We start from the raw sequence: 25,185 nt of genomic DNA on the forward strand, positions 1-25,185 counted from the left end.
CTCATAAAGCAGCCCGGACAGGAGCCTACTTCCAGCTGCAGCAGAAATGAGCGAATCAAGTCACATCATTATGAATTCAGTCACTTATGACCCTGACAGAGGTCATCACAGAACCTTTTATTTAATCAAGTCACAATTTGGCCAACTGACATATAAAAAGAAAAAAAAGAAAAGATTGGAGTTTCGTCAAAGAGGAAACTGAGGTTTAAAATTGAGCCTCATTATAAACACAGTCCAACAAGTTGAAATTTAAATGAAAATGTCTCACTAATTGTCCTTCTAACAAGTAAAACAAGAAAATACATGAAGCATAATAGCTTTTGTGGGATTTTGGCAACAATAAAATACGGTTTGTACAGTAAACAAAAGTAGTTAAACAAGGAAAGGCTACCTAATGACTCAAAACTTTAAAACTCAACAAATTGTCCTGATACACCCAGTAAACGTTAATTTTCTTGGACATTCACTGCTAGAAAGAAACAGTATGTTTCTACTGTAGATAATCCACCAGGTATAGATTTTAAGAATATTTAGTATATTTTATTGTTACATCTGAGTGATTTTTGTGATGCAAATAAGGAGATCATGATGATCTCAAACTACTTTTGAGTTATTAGTTAAAGGTTTAGTAGTTTTGCATTAAAGCTGCAGCTCAGAACCGTGTTATTCGCTCACTAAGTGACCAGGTTTTCTTTTCTGTAAAATAATTAACTTTGAGGGTGGACAGAAACAGTAAGAGAAATCCCATCTCCAGCTCTGTTTGCATCCTTGGACACACAGTTGACACAAGAAACCGATGTGACAATGTGTGGTCACAATGCAGGGAGCTATATTTGGTAAAAACAGTACATCAGCACAAACACCTCACACTGGCTGCCAAGAACGGAGGGAGAGGTCAGATGATGAGGGCTTTTTCTGCAGCAGCAGCAACAGCATGTGGCCCAAATAAATTCACTGTGGACCCGCCGGTATAATGAAGTTTCTCCGGTCGAACTAGATCAAAATGTCCAGAATCTGGCAGCAAACCCAAAGCAGAATCATGGCGAGAAACAATAAAGAGAACGATGTGGCAATGCTGCTACCAAACAGAGTACCGGTAAACTGCAACTTTACCTTGAAACGCATTAAACCAGGCGCCTGCTACTTCAGTCCTGCAGTTTTTATTTACGTTCCTCCTCCAGAGGTGATTAAATATAAAATTTTGTGGTGCAAAGATTGCCAAGTCGCCAAAAAAAAACAAACAAAAAAAAACCCCTGTATATATGTTTAATAAAGTGCTAATAAATAAACAAATAAAGTAGCCATTTTTGTGTGAAATCATTTTAAATCCAAAACATAAAAAGGGTTTAGTTGGTGTACCTTATTAAAACAAAAGCACATTTTCTCAAATAATTATTTTTTTGTGGCCTCAGAATAAAAACGCCTCAGCAACAAGAACACGATTTGAAAGAAAAATTATTAGTTTTCCGTTTTAGGAAGACTTTAAGTTCCTCTTAAACTGCATTTGTAGTATAAATTTGTGGTCCAATTAGATCCCCAGTGCTTCATTAAGCTCTGCAGCGGCTTTATAATCAAACATTGGATTCAGGTGTGTTGAACTAGAGGAACTTCGAAAACACGCCCAAGTCCAGACATCCAGAACTGCTCGTTACCAGACCTCTGCAGGGCTGAATGTCTGCTGGTGAAGAGATTCAACTATTTTATTCAGGCGTGTTGGAGCAGGGAAGCATGTCTCCAGTCCTGGAGAGCAGGATGGTCGCTCTCCAGGACTGGAAATGGGCGACCCTGCTCTAAAACATGCAGCTCACTGGCCTGCATGTCAAAATCATATCACAAATATGGAAAATATTAAAGTTTTCCTCCAAGACAACAAATTGGCACAATTTTAATGTTAGTTACAGCCAAGAAAATGCAAAAATAAGATTTTAAATGGATGCCAATGGACCCAGGAGTGATAAATCTGTGTGTGACCCAGTTAGAAATAATTTCTAAAAGAAAGGAAGTACAGCTAACCAACTTTTTAACTTCTAGTTTTAAATTAAATTAAAAAAGCGTTCTACGTCCCAGAGCCTTTCAGCTCTGCAGCTCCAGCTTTATTTATTTCTCAGTAATAAACACTGCAGTTTGTCAATGCAGTTTTAATTTGTGTTCTGCTTTCAAGGCTGCAGCGCTGGAACGTGTTCACATCTGAGGAAGGGAAATGTTCAAGAGGGAAATGTTTTGTTTTTATGCCAGGTTTCTTAACTAATAACTAGGGAAACATGAGGCAGAGTTTAACTTTCAGTTAATTTCCAACGTGAAGCAGGAAGAAGATCAGAAAATTTGACCTGGCTCTTGTTTTTAAGATTCTCCTTTTAGTCCAGTTTTAGTTGTTTGCATTCCCTTCCTTATAGTTTTCACTTTTGCATATTTCCTCATATTTAAGCAGGAAACCAGAGGGAAGTGTCACTTAAAGTTTGCATCTCTGCTTCCTAAAATTGTCTCTCCTGCGGACCTTTGCTCCTTTCCCTTCACTGCTGCGTTTGTTCCCTGCATTGCGATGCGTCTCGCTCTAATTCTGACACCTCTCTTCCTTTTTGTCCCAAATGTGATTTTATTGAATTTTTTTGCCACACCACAGGACGCCCGCCGCCATCATTAGCTCCCTCCACATCCTACTCTGTGTCCATCTCACCTTCACTTTTCCTTCACAACCCAGAATGAATCTAGAGATTTCCTGCCCTCTTTTCATCATTTTCAACTCTTCTGTGTTTTTGTCCTCCATGTGGCAAAGCTACCACCCACTCCTCCCACTCATCATCCCCCAAAGGCTCCCGTTAAGACTCATGATCAGACGGAGCCAGCCAAATCTTGTAGCTCTTCTCATCTTGAGATGATCCGGGGTTTCTTTTCTGAGACACCAACAGTGGAAAATCTGTGCATGTCTCTCAGAGGCAGCGACAGATTGAGAGGGAAGCGATACAGCTTTTTCTTTTTCTGTTCTTTGAGAGGAAAAATAAAAGGCACCAGTGGAAGCAAAATACTGAGCAGGAAAGGTAAAACAGAAAAGAACAGAGTATAAAATCCCTCTGATCACATTACAGGAATGAATGTCAATATTTTAAAAAAAGGCTGAATCATTAACTTTCCAGTTCTTTAAAAACTAATATTCTCATGTTAAAATCACAAATCTGATGCATAAGACATCTGCAAACAGCAATAGACAATAAAATTAACTAGAGGTTAATCTTTGCTTCACTAAAATGATTTGGTGAGTCTCTGGAAAAAAATATTTTGTACAAATTGTGCAAAAGGTAGTTAGCCTATCGGTAAAGCTAAAAGGCCATTTCAATGCTGAACATGTTGCAGCAGCATCCACATTTTTAAAGATTTTTTTTTAAATGAAGAATTTGTTGAGATTATTTCTGTTTATTCAAAAAACATTTGAGTTTCTAGGGCAGTGTTCACACATCCAGCAAAAGGGACCAAAATCTGATTTCCCCCCCCATATATATTCACCCATATCCAGCTTTTTCATAGCAGTCTGAACAGCCTTACTCCAATCTTTTAACTCCCCCAAAAACCCAAATTGAGTCACTTTCACTTCTGAAAGTGAAAGTGATTGAAACAGTCAATGTGGCATGACCGCTTCAAGTCTGAACGGTCATGCCACATTTTAGCCGCACACGGCAAATCCTGATGTAAACAATGGCTGAAATTTATGGTTATTAAAACTTTCCAGTTTGTGTTGCAACACAGGTGGAAAGATGTGAAGCATATCAATACACTAAGGTGCTGTAGATATAAAAATATATAATTAGGCCATTTACTGTCTAAACTCTGCAAACCAATGACAAAGAAGCGATGTACAGAATGAAAATGGCTGGAGGTCCAGCGGTTTTATAGCCACCGGGAATCATAACTGAGCCATAATTGAGGCTAACAGCTTCGAAAGGATCCTTTGGCTGTGCAGCAGACGACGTTAAACCAGGAAGCAATTTAGCCCTGTTCCTTATCTACCCATGCCTGCAAGAGAAAAACTGCAGGATATCATTACTTTAAAATATTCTATGGTTAACAGCCGGTGGATTTAATCAGACCTCGACGCATTGCCTGTTGAAACTCAGGTTAAAGCTGGAAGCAAATGGAAGAACAGCAGCAGCAGCTAGGGAGACACCGAGGGAATGTGTTTGTTTTCCGTTTATAGAGTGAAGTGCTGCGTTTATGACCCATACAGGTGCAGCTTTATTACTCAGAATATGATGGATGACAGAGGAAGCAGGTGGACAGCCTTCATAGGTTCAGATAAATTCTGCTGCATTATTCTTTTGCTTTAGGAAAAACAGGCTTAAGTGCAGTAAAAACCAAAATACGCAGTTATTTTACTTGCAGTCAAAGATTTTATTGCCTCCTGAACAACAGGCTGTCATGTCTCCAGATGTGGGCTGGATTTACAGCATATCTAGGCTGCTTTTTGTCATTTGTTGCATTTTAATTTTCAGCTTAGCTTTTGGCTGTCGACAAGCTGTCAAACATCAGGAACAAATGAAGGGAAGCTTTTGCAACGGCTCGCTGTTCATCAACGCCAAAACGAACGATAGAGCAGCAAATATTTCACCGCAATGAAAACGCAGGACTGACCTACATGCAGAAACAAAGCAGGAAATGTTTTTCTTTGATCGGGTAAACTGGTTCAGTTTCTCTTTGAGACACAGAGGGAAGACGTGGTGACTGAAATGCGTCAAAAAAACCACGTGTAGCAACACAAAACCTATAAAAATTACATGAGAAGTTAAACACCTGAAGAGGATGAAAATGTTTCATGCTGTTTCGCCTTACCAGAAAAGCTGCCATTTTTTTACTGAAAACAAGGACTTCAGTTAAAGCCGTATAAAAAAACAGCTATTTGTCATTTTAGCATCCAAACTCCAGTGTGTTGTTTGTTTTTAGGGAGAAGATGACACAGGCCTGCAGCTACTGCTTGTGAATGATTACTCAGCCCAAGTCAGAAGGCAGAAAAATAATCTAATGCCTGTGAAGTCAAATCAGAAAACGAGAGAAAAAGAAAATAAAGTCAAAATAAGGAGAAAAAAGGACAAGAAATCAAGAAAAGACATGCTCTGGCTGTAAATAACAGACACTCAGAGTAAACATGGTGGAACAGTGACTGTGTTCTACACGGACAACGACGAAAGAATCGGACAAGGTAACAAAGACGACGGGAGTTTGGTGTCACTTTGGAGCAGAGATCCGCTCTCGAGGTGGACCAGCGCGGAGACGGATACGTCTAGAAACAATCAGAGAGGCAGAGACTGAATTATTATGAGATCGGACTGCTAGTCTGATTACAGCCTGGATTAGCTGTAGCCTAGCCACCGGTGCTAACGAGCCGGTGCTAACATCTGTAAACACAGATGTTGTGTTTACGGCGACATCTGAACTTAAACATGATAAATTGTCGTTGTGAAGTCCGCCGTGTTAATTGGTGATTTTGATTGTTGTATTGTGTTTCTATCAGTTAAACTACATTAAACATTAAATAATTTAAACTAAGTAATAAAATAACTTGAATATTAATTTGAAATGTTGCACTTTAAAGTTAAAGAACTTAAATTAGTTATTTTATTTATTTAACTTTAATCGCTTTGTGGTTGATTCATGTAGTTTGCTCAGTATTTTCTATGCAATTTGAGTGAAATTAATTTATGTAAACTTAAATAATACAGATTAGTCATATTTATTTATTTATTTCATCTTTTGGGGAGGTTTAAAGGTTTTTACCAGCTTCTGGAAATGTCCTGACAGACACTAATACATAAATTTAGAGTAAATGAAGAAAACTGCTTGGTGTTTTGAGTGAAATCCAGTTGATAAAAATCTAGATGTAAACATCCATTTCCAAGTGGGGAAGCTGCACAAACTAAAGGAGGAATCGACAAAGCCTGTCATGAATCAAGAAATGTTTCAACAAGTTTGGGAACAAAGGGAGGTAAGAAAACTGGCTGTGAAATAAAAGATCTGGGTTTTAGTCTGATGCAACAGTAACAGCTCATACGGCTAAATGAATGGTAACAGAGTGAAAGGCGCCATCTTAATATTTCCCTCAGCAGACTTCATGTTACAAGTTTAAATTTGTTTTTATGTAAAGCTTTCCAAAAAACTTACTGTTTCTGAATTTTAAAGATAAATTATAATACAAAAAAAGCATTCTTACAAGATACACCCTTTGCATGTCACGTTCTGCCAGTAGCACTGTAATTAATAGTACAATGCTCAATCTGCAGTGAACTGCAGGTTATTTAACACCTGAGGGATGTTTCAACAAGTTCCACACAATCCGCGCCTCAAAAACGCTGCAAACACCATTTTACTCCCACAAAGCCGTTGACCCCGTCCCTTCTGTGCACTTTGAGTTCGCTTTCATTATCAACTCTTACAAAACATAATGGATCCTTCAAACCACGCAGAGAAGCTGCATACATGTGAAAACAAAGATTTAATCTCAGCAGCCACGCATAAAGGTACGCCAAACTTCATCACCCACACAAATACGGCAACCAAGCAGCAAATTAAGTTGGAGATTATAGCACTAAAACCAAACACAAATTCAAAAAACAGAAAACAAAAACAGCAAAGATAGACTAGTGAAGGGCAGGATAATAAAAATAGGGCATGAAAAGTACAGAACAGCGGGAAAACAGTTTAATTACAGTTATTACTTTTTTAAAGATCAGACTCCAGAAGTTAAAGTGCTGCACGGCATCAGTTTGATCATTTAATTAAAAAATGCTCTTCATGTAAATCATCGAGTAAAATGACAGCAACTATGATGAACTTTAGCAACCTATGGATCATCCAGGCGTCAGCATTTAGATGTAAACATCAAAATGTTTAATCCTTCGGTAAAAATCCTTTAGGTAAAAATAAAATCTCTGATGTTTTATATTATTTCTGTTCTCACTTTCTTTTCTAAAGAAGTTATAGAAGTTGCAGCATCTCTGAACGCACAACACATCGAACCTTGAGGCGGCTGGGCTACAGCAGCAGAAGACCACACCGGATGTCACTCCTGTCTATATTATAGGCTATAATTATTACAGGCTCACCAGAATTGGACAATAAGAGATCGGACAAACGTTGCCTGGTCTGATGAGTCGATTTCTGCTGCGACGTTTGGTTGGTCGGGTCAGACTTTGGTGTCAACAACATGAAAGCTTGGATCCATCCTGCCTTGTATCAACGATTCTGGCTGGTGATGGTGATGCAATGGTGTTTTCCTGACACACTTTGGGTCCATTAGTACCAACTGATCATCGTGTCAACGCCAAGCCTACCTGAACATTATTGCTGACCATGTTCATCCCTTTATGACCATGGCCATGTCATAAATACATTTTCCTGGAAGCTTTTGTAACTGTGTAATGCATTGGAAAAACTAGACATTATTATGCTTGTTGTGACAAAATATTTGAGAAAAATCTTCCATAAATGACTTTCTTTGCTCAGTATCTCTCAAATGGCCTCCGCAGTCACCAGATCTCAGTCCAATAGAAAACCTTTGGGATGTGGTGGACCGGGAGATTCACATCACAGATGTTCAGCCGACAAATCTGCAGCGACTGCGTGATGCTATCATGTCAGTTTGGACCAGACTCTCTGAGGAATGTTTCCAGTACCTCGTTGAATCTCTGCCACGAAGGATTAAGGCACATGGGAATCCAACCCGGTACTGGCAAGGTGTACCTAATAAAGTGGCCGGTGAGTGTAAAGTATTAACATATGGGCAACTTAAATGGTTGAAAAACGACAAAAATTTCTGATGTTTGTTCTGAGCCCCGAGTTGGGAACAGGCGCTTTATTCCCGTTTTAATTGTCAATTAATGAAAACAGACAGCGGCTGATCGGAGCACCTGGCTGAGGGCGAGCCATAATTAAACTCATTAGAATTAGAAAGGAGACTTTTGTTCTCCATCAGCCATTAAAGCAGCCAAAACACAAGGCGCTACGCCAAAGTAGTTTGTCTCTTTGCTTCATCCCTCCGCCTCCTGCAGCACTTTCAATCCTTCACCAACTTTATTAATAGAACAATCACTTCTAGACCTTGGCCTTGCGCTCACTGCAACTACTTCAATTTTCTTATTCGTTGCATTTTCTCATTTTCTCCTGATTACTGACAAAACCTGTTTGTGCAAGTCGTTTATGCCACCAACTTGTTTTCCAGAACAAAACAACAGCTTTCTAACTTTTTGGACAGCGTCACGGCTCCTCTGACTGTTGGCGTTTTACGGTCCCCGGGCAATCTGAATACTCTGCTTCAGCAGATTGTGTTATCCGAGCGCTCTGGTTTCTCTCCAGGAGCAAGATGGTGAGCTTCTCACAGTTTCTATTAGTTCATCTGGGTGGAAATGAATGGAGTGATTTGATGAAATATTAAACAGCACATGTCAAACCCAATCAACAGATTGCTTTTATTCCCCCCTCAGAAGCAAAGAAATCTTTAATCATACAAGCAGGGACAGTTGGTTTCTTCAGATGTATATTCTAATTAGATAAGAGGGGTGTTTGTTTCTGAAATTGTGTTACAGATGAAGCACATGGAAAGAGGGGATTCATAAAAATCCAGTGAGGTTTATTTGATCACAAAGAGGTAAAAACGTGTTTTATTTCAGATCGACACCACATACAGACTCCTGGATCTGAAAAGAACTGCAGTAGATTAAGACAAATTTATAAAAAATCATTGAGCTGCTGTAAGTTTTTTTAAGCCGCTTTCTAAACCATGATAATCATTTCGTCCATAAAAAAGGTAGCAGGTTTCTGCACCTCCACCATCAGTTTCAGTCTTACTACAAAGGAGGAAATTCTATCTGCATTTTTAACACCAAAGTTCATTGCTTTTTAGCCAGCCAGGTCAAAAGGAGGAACTAATATTAATGCATTAATGTCTCCAAATGCGTCTCACTCAAATAAATATTTATTCAGGGAATAATTCCCATCATTTTTGTAGGTTAATGGTCTTTATGAGCCTTAAATGGGATTTAGAAACCATATTTATGAATGAATGAACACAAAGATGTTTTGTGCTTTGTTTGTTTTTTTCAAAATAAAATATTTTACACTTGAACATATTATACCTTTTGACGTAGTTGTAGAGAAATATAGTCCCTTCTAAGTTATAATGGAGAAAAAAGGCCAAAATGATTTTAAAATGAAGATGTACAAATGGAACTTGATCGCAACTAACTGAAGACAACTAGTGACTGATCTTCTGGTAAATTAATGAACCATTTAAATTTTCTCAGATTTTGTAAAAACAAATTCTATTAAACCTCCTAAAGGCGTTGAGGATATTTTGGTTGTATATTACTCCAGATAAAATTTAGTCGTTTTTTCTTGTAAAAGTAAGGCGTTTGCACTGCAGATTCCCAATTAAAACCTGCAAACTTCCACTAAGAGTGAAGCGGTTTGTATCATCTAACCTCAGCTGCAGACCCACACAAAACTCTCCAGTGTCTAAATGTTGGAATTATACTTTCTAAAAAGATACCGGATTATATCTACTGACGTTCCTCTGATGTGATCTTTTAAAGTTCATGACTCCTAAACTTCTCTGGCACGATTCTTTAATTTTTTTAGTCAGTCCCACACTTTAAGGTTATCTTAGTAAAATAACAACAAAAAGACGCTCATTTTAGGGCTACAAACACTCTGGACTGTAATTCTCCCCTACCTTGTTCTCTCCCCCCGTATCGATCTACTACAAACAGACTTGGAGATGAAATGTCAGTCTGAAGTAGTTTGTCCAAGACGGTTGTAAACATGTCCCGACTGCCAGCCTCTGGCTCTAAAGGACCTCAACAAGGTCTTTTGTGAATGTGTCAAGTGGAGAGCTGTTAAAGACAAAGCTGTTTAAAAACCTACAGGACTGCAGCATGCTGTCCTTCCACCTGGTCTTACCAACCTTTTCTCCAAGCTCAAAGCAAAATTACAAGCCAGATTGTCTAATATGTTTTGTAATGTTACGATACTCTCAGGAGAACAGAGATTTGTAATTTTCTCTTTGACTGAGAGGCTTGAACAGTAATTTACCCAAAAATTCAGACTTATGCTAAAACTGATGAGGATATTAATACTCATCAGCAAACTAATAGAAACTAAAAACATTTAAGATGTAAAACAAATAACCCCTACAAAACCTTTAACAATATGTAAACAAATAAAAAAAAACTATTACAATTTTTCAAAAGAGATCCTAACGCACTGGAACCCCAGTATTCAAACTGGATAGGAACCACTAAACAGCCGAATTATGCAAATACTTGAGATCCTCTCTAAAATGAAAAAGGGACCAATAACTATTTATTTTAACATTTCAAACACCTATGTTCAATAGCCAGTTGTACTGGTGACATTTACTTCACTGTTTGGGAAAAAGTTACTCATGGGAGTAGTTTTACTCGGCTGTACTTTTTCTGTTACTTGAGTAATATTATTGCTACTCTTCTTAGATTTCTGCTACGTCTGAGCTAATGCTTATGCTAAACTGTGCTGGACTGGTGAGGCCCTAAAAATGGTAAACCTGACATTTTTTGCCATATTTGCTGTAGTTTTCTTTCTAAATCACTGCTGAGAAATAAATACAGCTCCACACCAGAAGAAGAAAATCCCTAAATGAGTTCACCCACAAATGTAGCTTCTATCTTTTGCATGAACAAATTATATTTTACATATTTAAAAACTGATGCAGCTCTGATGGTCTAACCACAACGGTTGCACCAATGATGTAATTATGCATGTGGATTAATGAGACTGAGCCATTTAAAATGGCTTATGGAAGACAAGTGGGATTTTGAACTGAAGAAGCTTGGTCAGAAAAGGTGCAGCTCAAATTTACCCATAGAAAAAAATATTCAGAGCCAAAAAAAAATACCCAGATGTTTCTAAAAGCAAGTAAACATCTGTTATTGTTAATCAAAACATCCTCTGACATCACACTTAGCACTCAAGGAGCAACTAACATTACCGATAAGGTGCTCTGTTTTAATAAGAAAAGGAACATCTGATTATTTAAATTTCCCTGCGAGGTTTTCTGCAAGATGCATAATGCATGCATTTGTTGGGTAAATTAAATTCCAAGCCACATATTAGTGGCTTAGTGAACGCTGCAAGCAATATGAATTATATGAATTGTTTGGAAACATTTTATCCAAACTGTAAGCAGGGCCCAGATAGCCAGATAGTTGAAGAGATATACAAATGTTTACCCTTCATTATTCCTCAATAATTGGATTTTTTTTTTTTTAAAGATTGAAAAGCAGACCAGGGTTTTAACTAAAAGGGGCAAAAAATACATTTAACTTGTCAACATATGAAGAAAAGCCCAAATTAAAATCGAATGTTGCGAGAATCAATAAGAGATCATCTGCAGTAGATAATTTCCCATTTTTAGAGAGTGAGGTTTTACACATGTTGGATATTATCACTGGGTATTCCTGCACTGCTCTTTATTGTGTGTACTTGTTTAACCTGGAGTGAAAACTGGACGTTATTTCACTTCCTGGCGTCAAACATTAATCAGTGAGCGTTCAACAGACGATCACAGCCTTAAAACTTCCCAGGACCGTGTGTTAGCGTTATCGATTATTACAACAGTCACAATAATTAACCGGTGTGCAGTCACACTTTTAATTAAAAACTCCCACTTTATGCACAACTTCCTCTTCTGTGAGAAAACATCCCTCATCTGTATGCACGTCAGTGGGCCTGTGTAATCACAACTTCAATCACCCCAGTGTATTATAAGCCTGGCGGGCCACCAGGCTTTACTTGTGCCCCCACCAGGCTAAGCACTGTTCATTTTGTCATTTTTTTAAATGATTGAACCCTAAGCAAATTATTTACACATTTTATCAACATTTTATCAAAGCTCAGAAGTACAATGTCAAATCAACGAATTCTGACGTTTGTTTCTTCATATCAAGACGTCAAATTCTAGATTTACTTTTTGAATTTAATGCTTTACTCCTCTGAGCAAACAAATGGCATTAAAATTGTTTATTATGTCTGAGTATAAGGAACTGTTCCTTCAAGAGCCATGCTCTTAAAGGAGCAGGCCAATAAATAGGTCCACCTGTTTCCAACGCCGCTACCCGGTGCGTTAAAGTCTTACAATTGTTGAGCCAAATCGCCACCAGAGAGCAGATCCGAGTTAGGTTCTGAATTTAAGGGAAAGGTGAGACAGTGAATGGAGGTGGTCCATTTGCTTTAAATGCATGCTGGGATGTGTACGGAGAAGTTTTGTCTTTTCGCTCATCGTAGGACTGTTTTATTGAGCCACACTGATTATTCGTGGCTCTGAGATTTGCTTTGAGGTACAAATGTGGAAACTCCCCAGTGTTTCCAGATTGAGATGAGAGTGATTGTTCTGGCTGCGACTTGTAATATATCAAACTGTTTTTTAGATCAGAATTCAAAAGCCTTCAAGAAATAGAAGTCCAGCTATCTTTGATTTAAGCACTTTTCGCATTCATCTAATTTCTTATAAGGTTTTTATTATTAATTCATAAAGTAATTCAGCAAAAGCTTGAAGGTTTTTGTATAAGTGCAAATTTGTTGCCTTTTTGTTCATTGTTGGTTATGTTATATAACAACTAAGCCAGACCTTCATCCATCCATTAATTTTATTTTCTTTACAGCAAACAAGGAAGATCCTGCCGCTTCGTTTTTCTTCCGGTGTGTAGATGTACCTTTACTCAATAGGTGGAGCTAAAATAGAGCCCAAAAAAACCCTAAGCAACATGTTTGATAGTCGACATCCAGCTGTTCTCTGGGTGGAATTGCATTTGACATTTTCACTGTTTATCATCTTCTCTGCGGTCCGTGTCCATGCACCTGCATGTCTATCATCATATCTGTATTTGCACATGCTGTGAACCTTTTGTCTGAGGGTGCACAGAATGGGCGAAGTGTGTGTGAAGAAGTAAAATGCCATGCAGAGCTACAAAGAACAGGAGGAAGGAGGTGATGGACGGGAAAGAGACGGGACGACATGAGGCAGGAGGGCAAAGATGGACGGAGAGATGAGCAGGGGGGAAGTTACCAAAAGGGCGAGCAAGATGAAATGATGAGAGGCGGACACCTGAGGACAGGTTTTCACATTTCACACAGGACTTCAGTGATTATACTGCAGAAACATCAGCAAATCAAGATTGAGTTTTGTGTAGTTACAGGCTGAAATAATTTATATTTCCAGAACTTTGTGAGTAAAAATATTTTTTATAGTCTGCCTGGTGATTGAGCTTCAGCTACCTAACACATTTACATAAGCAGGTATTTTAAAAACAATAATTTAAAATGTCTTTCCAAACAAAATAATATATTTTACCTAACAACGCTTTTTATTATAGTCACTGCATTTAACATCTTTTTAAAAAATCACCATAATAAAGAGCTCAATAAAAAGCTTAACATGGGATTTAGCCAATAATTGGCTAAAAAAAAACTAATTAAAGTGCTTTTCGGATTAGCTCCCGATAGCGAAATGCAACCTGACAGTTTAAAGTTATGTCAAAGTTTATTACAAATATCATTAGTTACTAATGAGGAAGATATCAGACGCTTTTCTGGGACTTTTTCCAGAAACAGGAAAAGATTACAGATTATTCAGGCGTTTTTCTTTCTACTTTGTTTGGTGAAAATGATGCAATGATGGGATTTTTTTGTTTAACTACATGTGAGGCAGAGGATGATTGCTGCAGATATTTGTGTTTTATTTTATTTTAGAACATGTGTCAAACTGAAAGTGCATGTGCTCCTTTCTATGTGGCCCTTTTGACTCCAAATTAGTTTGATTTTTACAGTAAATTTTTCTCAAAATTCGCCAAAAACACTGGGTTTAAGTGACTTGATGTCAACTTGTAGTCCGTGATCGATGCAACGATTGATAAAGTCATGTTTAACATCATACATTAGTGCAAATATAAACATTCCTTACAAATATTTCCAAATTAGCATCACAAAATCAAATTTTGATTGCCAAAAACAAAACAAAACACAAAAACAACCACAAAATCCTGTATGGACTGGCCAGCATGAAAAGATGCTCAATATTATGTAATTTTAATAAAAGCTTATTGAATACCGAAACAACTATTTGACATTTTAACAGCTTAATGGTTTTATCAATAGATTCTGGCACAAGCAGCCCTTTAAGAACATTCAGATTTTTGATTTGGCCCAAAATAAAAATGAGTTTCACACTCCTGGTTTAGAGGAATGAAGATAAAAGTCTCACCAATATATTGGTCAAGAATTATTGACTTAATTCTTCAAGTAGTTGATATTTATGTTCATGCTCTTGTTTTGAAGTGGGTGAAGACTGTTCACGCAGTTAAGGATAAAATGGCATGCATGAGTCTTGGTTCAGTACAGGCTTTGGTTTTTAGGTTCAGGGTCAAAATAAGGAAAAAAACGAGACTAGAAACCAAGCAGATAATCCACTAAATATTCCAGGACAAGGTTAGTCTTCTGGTATTTCATACCCTTCTGGCCATGTGTCACTAAAATATCATGGTTTCAAACAAACCTCGACATTTTGGTGTGAAAATTGTACACAAAAAACAAATCTATAAATTAATTTAGCTTTCATGCAAAAAAAAGAAAATCCTGAACATTTGCACCACTTGCTCTGCTTGCTTTTAAAATGAAACTTTTTCAAAATGCACATTAAAGGAAAGGTTTCTTCAAGTTTCTTTCTTTGAAACTATGACCAGCCATTCTCACATTGCTTTGGTGCAGAGTGCTTTCTATAGCATCCATCAACTACTTAATTAAGAAAAGGCAATGAAATCAGGTCCTTATTCTCCTTTGGGTGAGAGTGGTGATTGTTGGACACTTATGCATTTGACTGAATTCACCATTCTGTGACGTCTTCCATGACGATCTGTGAGTAATCTCAAGCTTTAATATTGAAATTGATATGTTTTTGCAGCTTCTACTCACTTTCCATTCACTGTTTTATGCTATACCTCCGTTTCATTTTTATTAGTTTCTGTGTGACTATTGTAACCATAACATTAACCATCTATAAGACTCTTAATTTGCTTTCCTAAAGATGATTTACGACTTGAAACGGCTGCATTAATTCTATAATCCAAGCTCTGAGGACATGTTAATTTATATTCCAATTAAGCCCAAGCATAAATCTCAAACAGTTCAGTGCAAATAAATCAGCTGCACACTTCCTTAATGAATCCCAGCTTACCTCGCTTTGTCAGGTTTTGTTTGTATAAAGGTGGGAAAAACATGTAAATGGCAAAACTGTAAACTTATGATGTGTACATCTTTAGGAAAAGTAGAAAATGTCTATAAATTGTTGGAGAATCATTTTCTTTAAATATTCAGCAAAGCATGTTTTACTTAATTACTTTTAAAAAATTTTATCTTCAAGAAAATGCTGAGTTAAATGTAATAAAGTTCAGAAATGGGTTAATGAGCTCACACTTTAGACTATTGCTCAAAAAAGAAACCTATGTACTTATAAGAAAAACAGACGCTTGTGTTTTTTTATATAAGCTGCATAAGTTCACTCTTTGATGTTAATTCATAGGAGCCAATTCTACCACTTTCAGAAACTTTGGAAACCTTCAACACACTTAATTTTCCCAGATAAATCCTGAAGTGCTAATTTACTTGGTTGTAAACTTTCAGTTGAATGAAGTTGGACCTCTGAGTTGAAATTTTGGTTATTGACTTAATTCTTCAAGTAGTTGATATTTATGTTCATGCTCTTGTTTTGAAATGGGTGAAGACTGTTCACGCAGTCCTCTCGATACATCCTCCACCTGTAAAGCGGTGCGGCAAATGACATTTACCCAAAATGCATTGCTGTAGGGCTAGCACAACTCACTTTTTAGCTAGCGATGCTCACCACTGCTAACTACCGTAGCATGTGGTTGGTAGCACTGGCTTAACATTAGCATCCAGGTTTTCTTTTAACATCTGGAGATGCACAGATCAGAATTTTGTCTTTCTAGTTTAATTTTAGCCGTTTTCAATTTATCTCTGAACTCTTTTGAAAGAAGATATAACAGCATTCATAACAGCTTTGTTCTTTGTTTTTGGAATTGGTCAAAAAGGTCTAGTAGCAGGTTGAGAGAGAGGACCCCAATAATTTTATTTATTTTAATCAAATGCAAGAAAACAGTTAGCCAATGACAGCTTATTCATGCTAATTAGCTGATTAGCAATTAGCATGGGCAGCATTACTAAAATTGTGGTCTGTTTATTCCTGATAAAGATTTCCAAACAGTTAACATTTTAAATGATGTACGTTTCCGGTTAAAGGTCGTATTCCGTTTAGCCTTCCTGTTATCACCTGTAAGTGTTGCTCTTTCAATTAGCCTGAATCAACCAGATGTATAACCATAAAGTTTCTTGCACCTTTCTGGGTCTTTATTTATATACTCCGCAGTCCTGAACATCTAACTTTGTGTTTTCCTCCCTCAGTGATGATGAGTGTTGCCATTAGCGGCACCTGGTAACGTTTATGGCGCCTTTGAGAAAAACTTTAGGTCTCTGATTGACTCAACAATCAAGGTTGATCAAGATCAACATTGGCAGCCATAAATTAGCCCTTAGGTTGTAGTTCCGCATTAAACCGACACATTCATAAAGGATCACAATCCAACATTTAAAGGACAGACGGGAAATCTATTTAATCTCTTCATCATTAAGAGGAATGAGAGGTTTAGATGCACCTTGACCAGGCAGTGCTTTTCTCGCTCTGGTGTTACACAACGCTCCGTGTCTCGAGGGGATAGGGTTGTCTTTTCTTCATTTCACACCTATAAACAACCACTTACATGGTATTTAATTTCATGAATAATTTACTAATCTTCTTCCCTCCAACCTGTGTGTTTGCAAGTAAAACAGGAACAAGATGAGAAAAAGAAGCTGCTTTCATAACAGCTTCATTAATTTGTTTTCTCCACTTTAATTTCCAGGATTTATCTTTTCTTTAGCTTTGCTGTACGTTTAGAGAAACTCATGCGGCAACTCTACAACTTATATTCAGTCCTGTTTGCCTGAAACAGAAAAATCAGCACCTGAATTTGTTTTAGTATTGAGCAAATGTAAAATTTTAACACACCAAGCAAAGGTCGGAGGTGAAAACGAGGTAAAAGCCTGAGTGGAAATATGAAACCTGATTTTCCAGAGACCTTTCTTCTGTCGCGTTTACAAAAATTTGGGTAACTTTCAGAACTTTTCCTTTAAATCCACAACATAAGAGCGGCATATTTATTTAATAAAAAGATAAAAATACCAACATTGGACTCAAAGGACTGACTCCCGCCCACTTGAAGCCTCACACAGACTGGCCAGCTAGCACTCAAGGCAATGTTTCCACATGATGCTCTGAGAGCTACCAGATCAGTGTCAATCTTTTAGAAACTCTTGAATATCCAGCTGTTAGCTTTAATAATAACCCCATTAATACTCCCTAAATGTGTAAATGGAGATATTTAAAAGATTTAGGCGAAGAAGCGGCTCAACTTGAGGAAGTCACGGCTGAGTAGAAAATTAAGTGTGGGAGGCATCATGAATGAAATGTAAAGAGATGCTTGAATAAGGTGTAGGCGGTATAGACAGAGACAAAAGGTAAATAGAGTGAACATTCACAAAGGAAGTGTCAACATTTGCCATGAGCGATCTTCTGTGGCGTGTTGCCTTGAACGAGTTGACGGAGCCGACTCCCCGTAAATGACAAGAATGTTTGCCTTGAACGACTCTCAGATCAGCTGACAGATTTTGTGTCTTACAGCAGAAAGCTTAAAAAGCAGAAATGAAATTTGGAAATGGTTTAAAAGTACAGTCCTCTAGAACTCAATAAAAAAGCCTTCAGGTTCAGGACAACGTCTTAATTTCCACGGAGGCAACAGCAACATAAAACGTAGATAAAAGCACAAACTGAGCTGCTGGCGTACCACCAGGATAAAATGAAACGTCGCTGACGCTCCTACCTTGACCCCTCGCACTCTGAACTCGGCCAGAGCTCGGCTCATCTTGGACGCGGCCGTGTTCAGGTCCTTCCCGCTGGCGATCACTTTCACCAGCAGCGAGTCGTAGTGAGGCGAGATGATGGCGCCCTGGAAGGCCGACGCGCTGTCCAGACGGATCCCCATGCCTTCGCCGCTCCTGAATACCTGCAAGAGGTCAGTTAGCAATGTTAGACACTTAAATACAATATATGCAAACATTACTGACAACTCGATTCTGATATTCTTTGAGATGGGCCCATTTTTCCCTCAGTGTGATTAAGTAAACCTAATTCGAAGCAGGAACAAAAAACAGTGTTTTCTGCACATATATCACAATTTTTTACAAAAGTGAAAGTTCTAAATTAAGAAATAGGTATAAGTTTGAGTAAAATGTTAGTTTTTATCTCATTAATCATCTCATTATTTACCGAAGGACACTTCATGACAGCCGTAAATGTTGATGGACACGCCGCGTTTATGACGGCGTCACGTCAGTCTTCAAAAGAAGCCTTACCGATTTTTGATTCTTAAAATGTCTTTCCAGTTCCAATGTCAAATGTTCATTAGAATTCGAAGTTTATTGATCTTTGAAAATGTTTCATCGGACTGCTATTCCATTGCCGTCATATTAGTTGAAAATGGTCTCAAAACAATATTGTCGTTTATCGCAATAAGTTGTGGGACAATTTATCATCCAATAAAAATTTGTTACTGTGACAGGGCTGCAAAATATAAAAATGATCTCACTCATTTTGGATTCCTTTGTCATTGTATTCAAGGCATTTCTCAGGAATAGCAACAAATGCTTGCTGCAGCTTCTCAACTGCCTCTGCTGGTCTGTCGGCTCGTCACTACTTGTGAATTATTATTGAGGTGAATGCAAGAAATCAATCTGTGGGCCAAACATGGTCGCTGGTGCACACTTTGGAAGAACAAGACAAGAGTTTTCAAGAAAGTTGACATGGCCTGGATATTGTATTGGCTGCTGCAGCTGTGTCATGTGACCAGCTTGTGTCTGAACAGGTGAAGCCTGATGTAACAGAGCGATGATGATGATGATTCGTCTGATAATTCTTGAGCTTTAGAAAACTGTTTCTATTTGTTCGGTTATTTTATGATTAATTTACATTGGAAATGTATTCTTAACCCATATAGACCGAACACTTTAACGACACTCTGCGCTATCTGAAAATTTCAAACAGTTTCTGAAAGAGGAGATTATTGCGCTTTCCAGCCAATCTCGGGTTATTAAGGTAATTTCACTCCTGCCGTAGCAGGAAGCAATAGTTCTTTTGTTTTAGTTTAATCTGATGAAACTCTCTTTTAAAAGATGGTAAATTGCAAAAGTAACTGCTAGATATTGAAATTCCCAGTTGAGCCTTTCCAGAAATGGGCAAAAGTATTTACTCAAGACATTTAAAAAACTTTGTACAATTAAAATAAGCAAAGGCGGAGATCTGAAACTTTGTCTTTAAAGGGTTAAAAACATAAAATATTACAGTTTCACTGTACATTTTGAGAATCTGTGCATAACCCCTGCATAATAATCCATGAAGTGTTTGTCACAACGCTGTTCAGATACTATTATTAGCTTCTTAAGAAGACTTTAATGTTTGCACTGCAGGAATGCAAACATCACATCTGTTCTAATCAAACTCACTTTAGAAGACAATGGCTGCCAGAAATATGAGCAAAAGGCAGAAAACCTGCAGGAGACGAGCGAGGAGCAGGAAGAAAGTAGCTGCGTCACAAACACTTGGCAGAAGAGCAGAAACGAAGGGGAGAAATGAATGTCCAATACTTCAACATATGGAGGCCCTGGAGGGCTGCGAGTGAAAGATGAGTAGAAATTGTAATTATAACAATGTTGTGCCGCACTGATGATATGCTGGAAATATCTTCACACAATGTGAGCTGCAGAGAATTATGATGAGAAACGTTTGTCATGAGCTTCATTTTTTCTTCCAAATTTGTGATCAAAGATTCAAAATTAACTGAAAAGTTAAATGCGAACATAAATGTTGCTTTCTCCTGTCATTTTTACGTTGTGGAGTTGTTTTACCTCTTAGGATGGGCCCCCAGTAGTCACAAGATACCTGCAATCTGCAAATACTTGAGATCTTCTCATAACTGATCATTTTAATAGTTCAAATACCAAATATACTTTAATATGTATGAATACATACAGTGGGAACCATCTTAGCAGCAGAAGCTAGCATCCGCTATCCTTCGTATATCAGGTGTTTCAAGGACGATGAATGGTGCCGCTTCTGGTATTGGCTGCTTTGTATGGCAGCTAAGAGAGAGTTAAGTATTTATATTTAAGAAGAAAAAAAATCATGAATAGGCAAATTTTCCTTGAATATTTTGAAGTCATGATTCACAAAAACAAATCCATGGATACAGAATCGAGAGGAGACAAACAGATAACCTAACTAAATATTAAAAAACAAGAGATTATAACTGATTTCAGGTGGAGGGAGATTTTCATTCACCACTTTATATTAAGGTGGAAAGGGTGGAAAATGTTGAAACTCATATAGATGTTTAATAAACAAGAATCATAGCATCTAACATAAAAAAAAAATCACCAAAGTGTCTGCCCAACATCTAAACCAATGGCTTCTGGAAAATGCTACAGCGCCATAAAAACGCGCTAAAACATTCATGACCAATTTTTTTTCCCCCAAAGCTGAACTTTGGACCAACAAGGAAGAAACACCCACACCTCCAAATTGTACATATAGGCCCCATCTCTCTATGGAGAGCGTACTCAGTCGAAGTGCACATAACAGAATAGATTTCAACTTTATTGTCATTGCACTGTCACAAATACAAGCAACGAGATGTAGTTTGCATCTATCCAGAAGTGCTCTACGAGATATAATATTTATTTACAGATGTACAAGACTAAGACTATAAGGGGTTATAGCAAAGAGATATAGATATTGTGTATAAATATAAATATGGGAGCTATATGCACAGATTATACAGATTATACAGAATATACAAGCATGTTAGGGAATGGATTATAGATAAATAATGGCAGATAAAATTTACAGGTTGTATGTGCGTGTGAAGAAAACAGTCCGTGATGTGTGTGTGTGTGAGGATAGCCCATGTGTTATTGTTGTATGAGAGGATAGGGGAGTACAGTCCTTATAGTTTATGTTTTATGTCAGGAGGTGTTCAAAAGCGTGACAGCCGTGGGAAAGAAGCTGTTCCGGTGCCTGGTGGTTCTGGTCCGTAGGCTTCTGTAACGCCTCCCAGAGGGCAGGAGGGAAAAGAGTGTGTGTGTTGGGTGAGTGGAGTCCTTTGTGATTTTCCCGGCCCTTTTCAAACACCGCTTCCTGTAGATGTCCTTGATGGCAGGGAGTGGTGCCCCGGCGATATACTGGGCAGTTTTCACCACCCTCTGCAGCGCCTGCTGGTCGGAGACAGAGCAGTTCCCGTACCAAGCTGTAACACAGTTGGTGAGGATGCTCTCAATGGTGCAGCAGTAGAAGTTCGTGAGGATCTCTGAGGACAGGTGGTTCTTCCTAAGGGTCCTCATGAAGAAGAGGCGCTGATGCGCCTTCTTAATGAGTTCGGAGCAGCTGGTCGTCCAAGTCAGGTCCTCGGAGATGTGGACTCCCAGGAACTTAAAGGTGTCCACACGCTCCACCACTGTCCCCTTAATGTGGATGGGTGGATGTGGGTCAGTGTTCCTCCTGAAGTCCACGATAAGCTCCTTGGTCTTCTCGGTGTTCAGCTGCAGGTTGTTTTTGTCGCACCACTCAGCCAGACGGTCTACCTCCTCCCTGTAAGCGGCCTCATCATTATCTCTGATGAGGCCGAACACCGTGGTGTCGTCTGCGAACTTGATGATGGCGTTAGAGCCATGGACAGGTCTGCAGTCGTAGGTGAAGAGGGAGTAGAGGAAGGGACTCATCACACAGCCTTGTGGCACTCCGGTGTTTATGATGATGGTGGATGAGAAGTGGTTGTCCAGCCGGACATGTTGAGGTCGACTGGTCAGGAAGTCGAGCAACCAGTTACACATGAGTGGACTGATGCCGAGGTCTGTGAGTTTGGTAATGAGTTGTGATGGGATGACAGTGTTGAATGCTGAACTAAAATAAAGTTTCAAATGTACAGCTCCCAAACGTGTAAAAATTGGATAATCGGGGGAATAAGTGTTACATCATCGACTTGAGCCACTGATTCATAACTAACTATAACTAACAACTATTATCATAAGCAGGATGCTTATGACAACACCGTACTTATTGTCATAAGCAATAACTACTTTATGCCTTTTCAGAACAATGTTAAATGTCCAGTTTAAGTATTTTTGTCTTCCAAAGACATTGAAGGAGATATTTTCTGTTGAAATGAGTTTGGTTCTGACTTGACGGAACATAATTCGATAGGATTCACTATCATGGAGAGTGAAATTATTTCAATACTTTACATTTAAAAACTGATTTTCTCACAACAGACCGCTTGCTCTGTGAACATCGGCATATTTCTGCCTTTTAATTCAAAATATACCAGACTTAATGCAGTCAGGGTTAGGGTAAAGACTCTGGAGAACTGGGACACACTACGCACCGGAACCTCAGCAGGATGCGCATTTATAAGACATGGTGGAAGTGTGAGTATTCAGGATACCAAGAGTCTTTAGGCTGCAACTAAAATGAAAAATGTTTTTGTTGCCTTGTGAAAGAGAAGCGATGTAAATGGGTTCTAAATAACAATTCCACTTTCATTTTATTCTACTGCTTTGTGAAAAGAGAAATTAGTGTCTGGGTTTCCAAATGCAACACAATAGACTGATAGCTTTTTAATTTTCCTCCCAAAACAATAAGATTGTCTGCACACAGCTTTTACAGGAGGCATAAAGAAACTGTTTTCACCAGCAGGTGAAATAAAGCTGATAAAAAAAGTTGAAAAAACCCAGTCAAGATTTACTTGACTAAAGAGTCTGAATAAAAATACTTCCTGGACTGACAATATTTTCCCAGCGGTCTTTCACTATCAGTATCCAACTCTCTGCATCCTTTGCTTTCACACTTGTCTTTACTTTCCACTGCTTACTTTTCCTCTCTCCTCATTAGGTGTCCTCTCGGCGTTAGCGGGCTATAAAGCAAACTGCCCTCTGCCCAAGCCCTTTAGCACTGCAGGCTAAACAGAAACACCCGACCAGAGCAGCAGTTAGCGCTGACTGCAGAGCCACAGAGACAGAGTGGCCGACCGCAGCCGGCGTTTCTGCTGCTTCTCCCCAGGGGAAATGGAGGACAGCATTAAACTTTGCTTACAGTGAAACTGATGCAGCTCTTTGGTTCAGTCACTGTTTAACCTTCAAAGACGTTGGCCGGCTGAACAGTGGGGTTGATGCTCAAAGAGGGTTTTAACACTTTTATACTGAGCTTCAAGAAATAACCAAAAGTGGGACTTATGCACAACTCATGTTTAAGATGTAAAGGAATCAGTCAGATTCTTAAGTGGGGCTCTTTAAAGCCGTTATGACGTAAATCCACTCCTGCAGAACTGCATCAGCAGCTTCACTTTGATGGAACAAATGAGCTTTGATTTCTAGATGAAAAGCCAAATTACTTTCCGACTAAGGAGCAGCAGTCCAGTTTTTCTTTTTAGACCAGAACCTGAGTTTGAGCCGCTGTTTATGAGAGCTGCAGTGCAGATCCTGGATAAGAGAGAGTACACTGAATTTCTCCAAAACTCAATAAAAAAAAAAGTTTAAAAAAGAGTTTTGCATATCAAGGCTTCAGTTGACCCCTTTTTCTTATGCTTTTTTTTTTTACCACACTTTTTTCTTCCACTAAACTTTTCAGAAATATGGTTGGATACAGCACAGCTTCTTATGAAGCTTACACTCCTCATGGAGGGAGTCAATGGCTGTTTAATGGCCTCCTTCACTATTGTGTAGCCTAAAACATATCCATTATTTTTGAAGACTCATTTTTTATAAGAATGTATTTATAATTTTTTTCCTTTGGGATCAACAAAGTACTTTTGAATTTTAATGTCTTTTTTAATATATTTTTTGTTTCAGTTTTAATCCATAATACTAAAAATGAACAGAAATAAACACTTAATATATAACTGTGAGTAATAAATCTTTACGACTTTTACTTTTTTTTTTAAATAAAATTTTTTGATAATATTTCTCTTTATTTTAATGGATTTCAACAACTATTACCCTGAAAGATCAAATATTAAACACAAAAAGTAACTATATGCAAACTAATAAAACCCATAAAACCCAAGATCTTAGAAAAAAAATCAAAATGAACAAAAATAAAAACTAAATATTTTGTTGTTTGTAATAAGTCTGAACAAGTTTTATTTTTTGAATCATTTTACTGAAATAATTACATTTTTTGCTGATATTACACTTTATTTTAGTTGATCTTCAACAAATCCCATGCTGAACGACATAATATTAAAACAAACTAATTTACAATAACTCCATCTACACGAGTATGCAAACTAATAAAACCCATAAAAAACAAGTCTTTTGTAAATTTTAAATCCAAGATGATCAAAATAAACAAAAATAAACACTAAATATTCTATTCTGTGTAATAAAACTATCCAACTTTTACTTTTTGAATAATTTTATTGAAATAATTTAATTTGTTTATGTTATTTCTCTTTATTTTAATGGATTTTCAACTAATCCCATGCTGAAAGATATAATATTAAACACAAAAAGTAACCAATTTACAATAACTAGATCTACATGAGTATGTAAATAAAACCCATAAAACCCAAGCTTTTTGCACAAATAAAATCATGTATTTTTATAGTGAAAATGGCTGGATCCACCAAAATGAGGGCCAACATTGTGAAAACGGCGCTGCGTGTTCATGTCAGGAGGCTAATGAAATGTGCAGCAAGACAGATGTTTGGCTGTTGCACTTGGCTGAACAAACATATAAATGGGATATGAAGTTAGACAAGAATTCACAACAGTAACACAGTGGATACTCGGTTATTAGAACCACACAGATGGGATTTGTTTTACAGAAAATAATCACTAAAATAAGAAGAAAGTACAACCTGGCAGATAATTGAAGGATTTTATTAATTTTCTCTAAATTAAATGTTTGCACTCATTAAAAATAACCTTGTAGCATTTCTATAATGCTAATAAGGAATCTGG

General features: G+C 37.8%; 1 protein-coding gene across 1 annotated transcript in view; it reads right to left on the reverse strand.

The window, feature by feature from the left end:
• Window positions 1-25,185, reverse strand: part of pc (pyruvate carboxylase) — a 371,443-nt gene that overhangs the window by 183,049 nt on the left and 163,209 nt on the right. Inside the window, exon 12 of the mRNA XM_023345780.1 lies at window positions 18,000-18,182. Coding sequence (XP_023201548.1) covers window positions 18,000-18,182 — 183 coding nt within the window. The remainder of the gene's footprint in view (window positions 1-17,999; window positions 18,183-25,185) is intronic.

Source organism: Xiphophorus maculatus, chromosome 14, assembly GCF_002775205.1.
Source record: "Xiphophorus maculatus strain JP 163 A chromosome 14, X_maculatus-5.0-male, whole genome shotgun sequence".
NCBI lineage: Eukaryota > Metazoa > Chordata > Actinopteri > Cyprinodontiformes > Poeciliidae > Xiphophorus > Xiphophorus maculatus.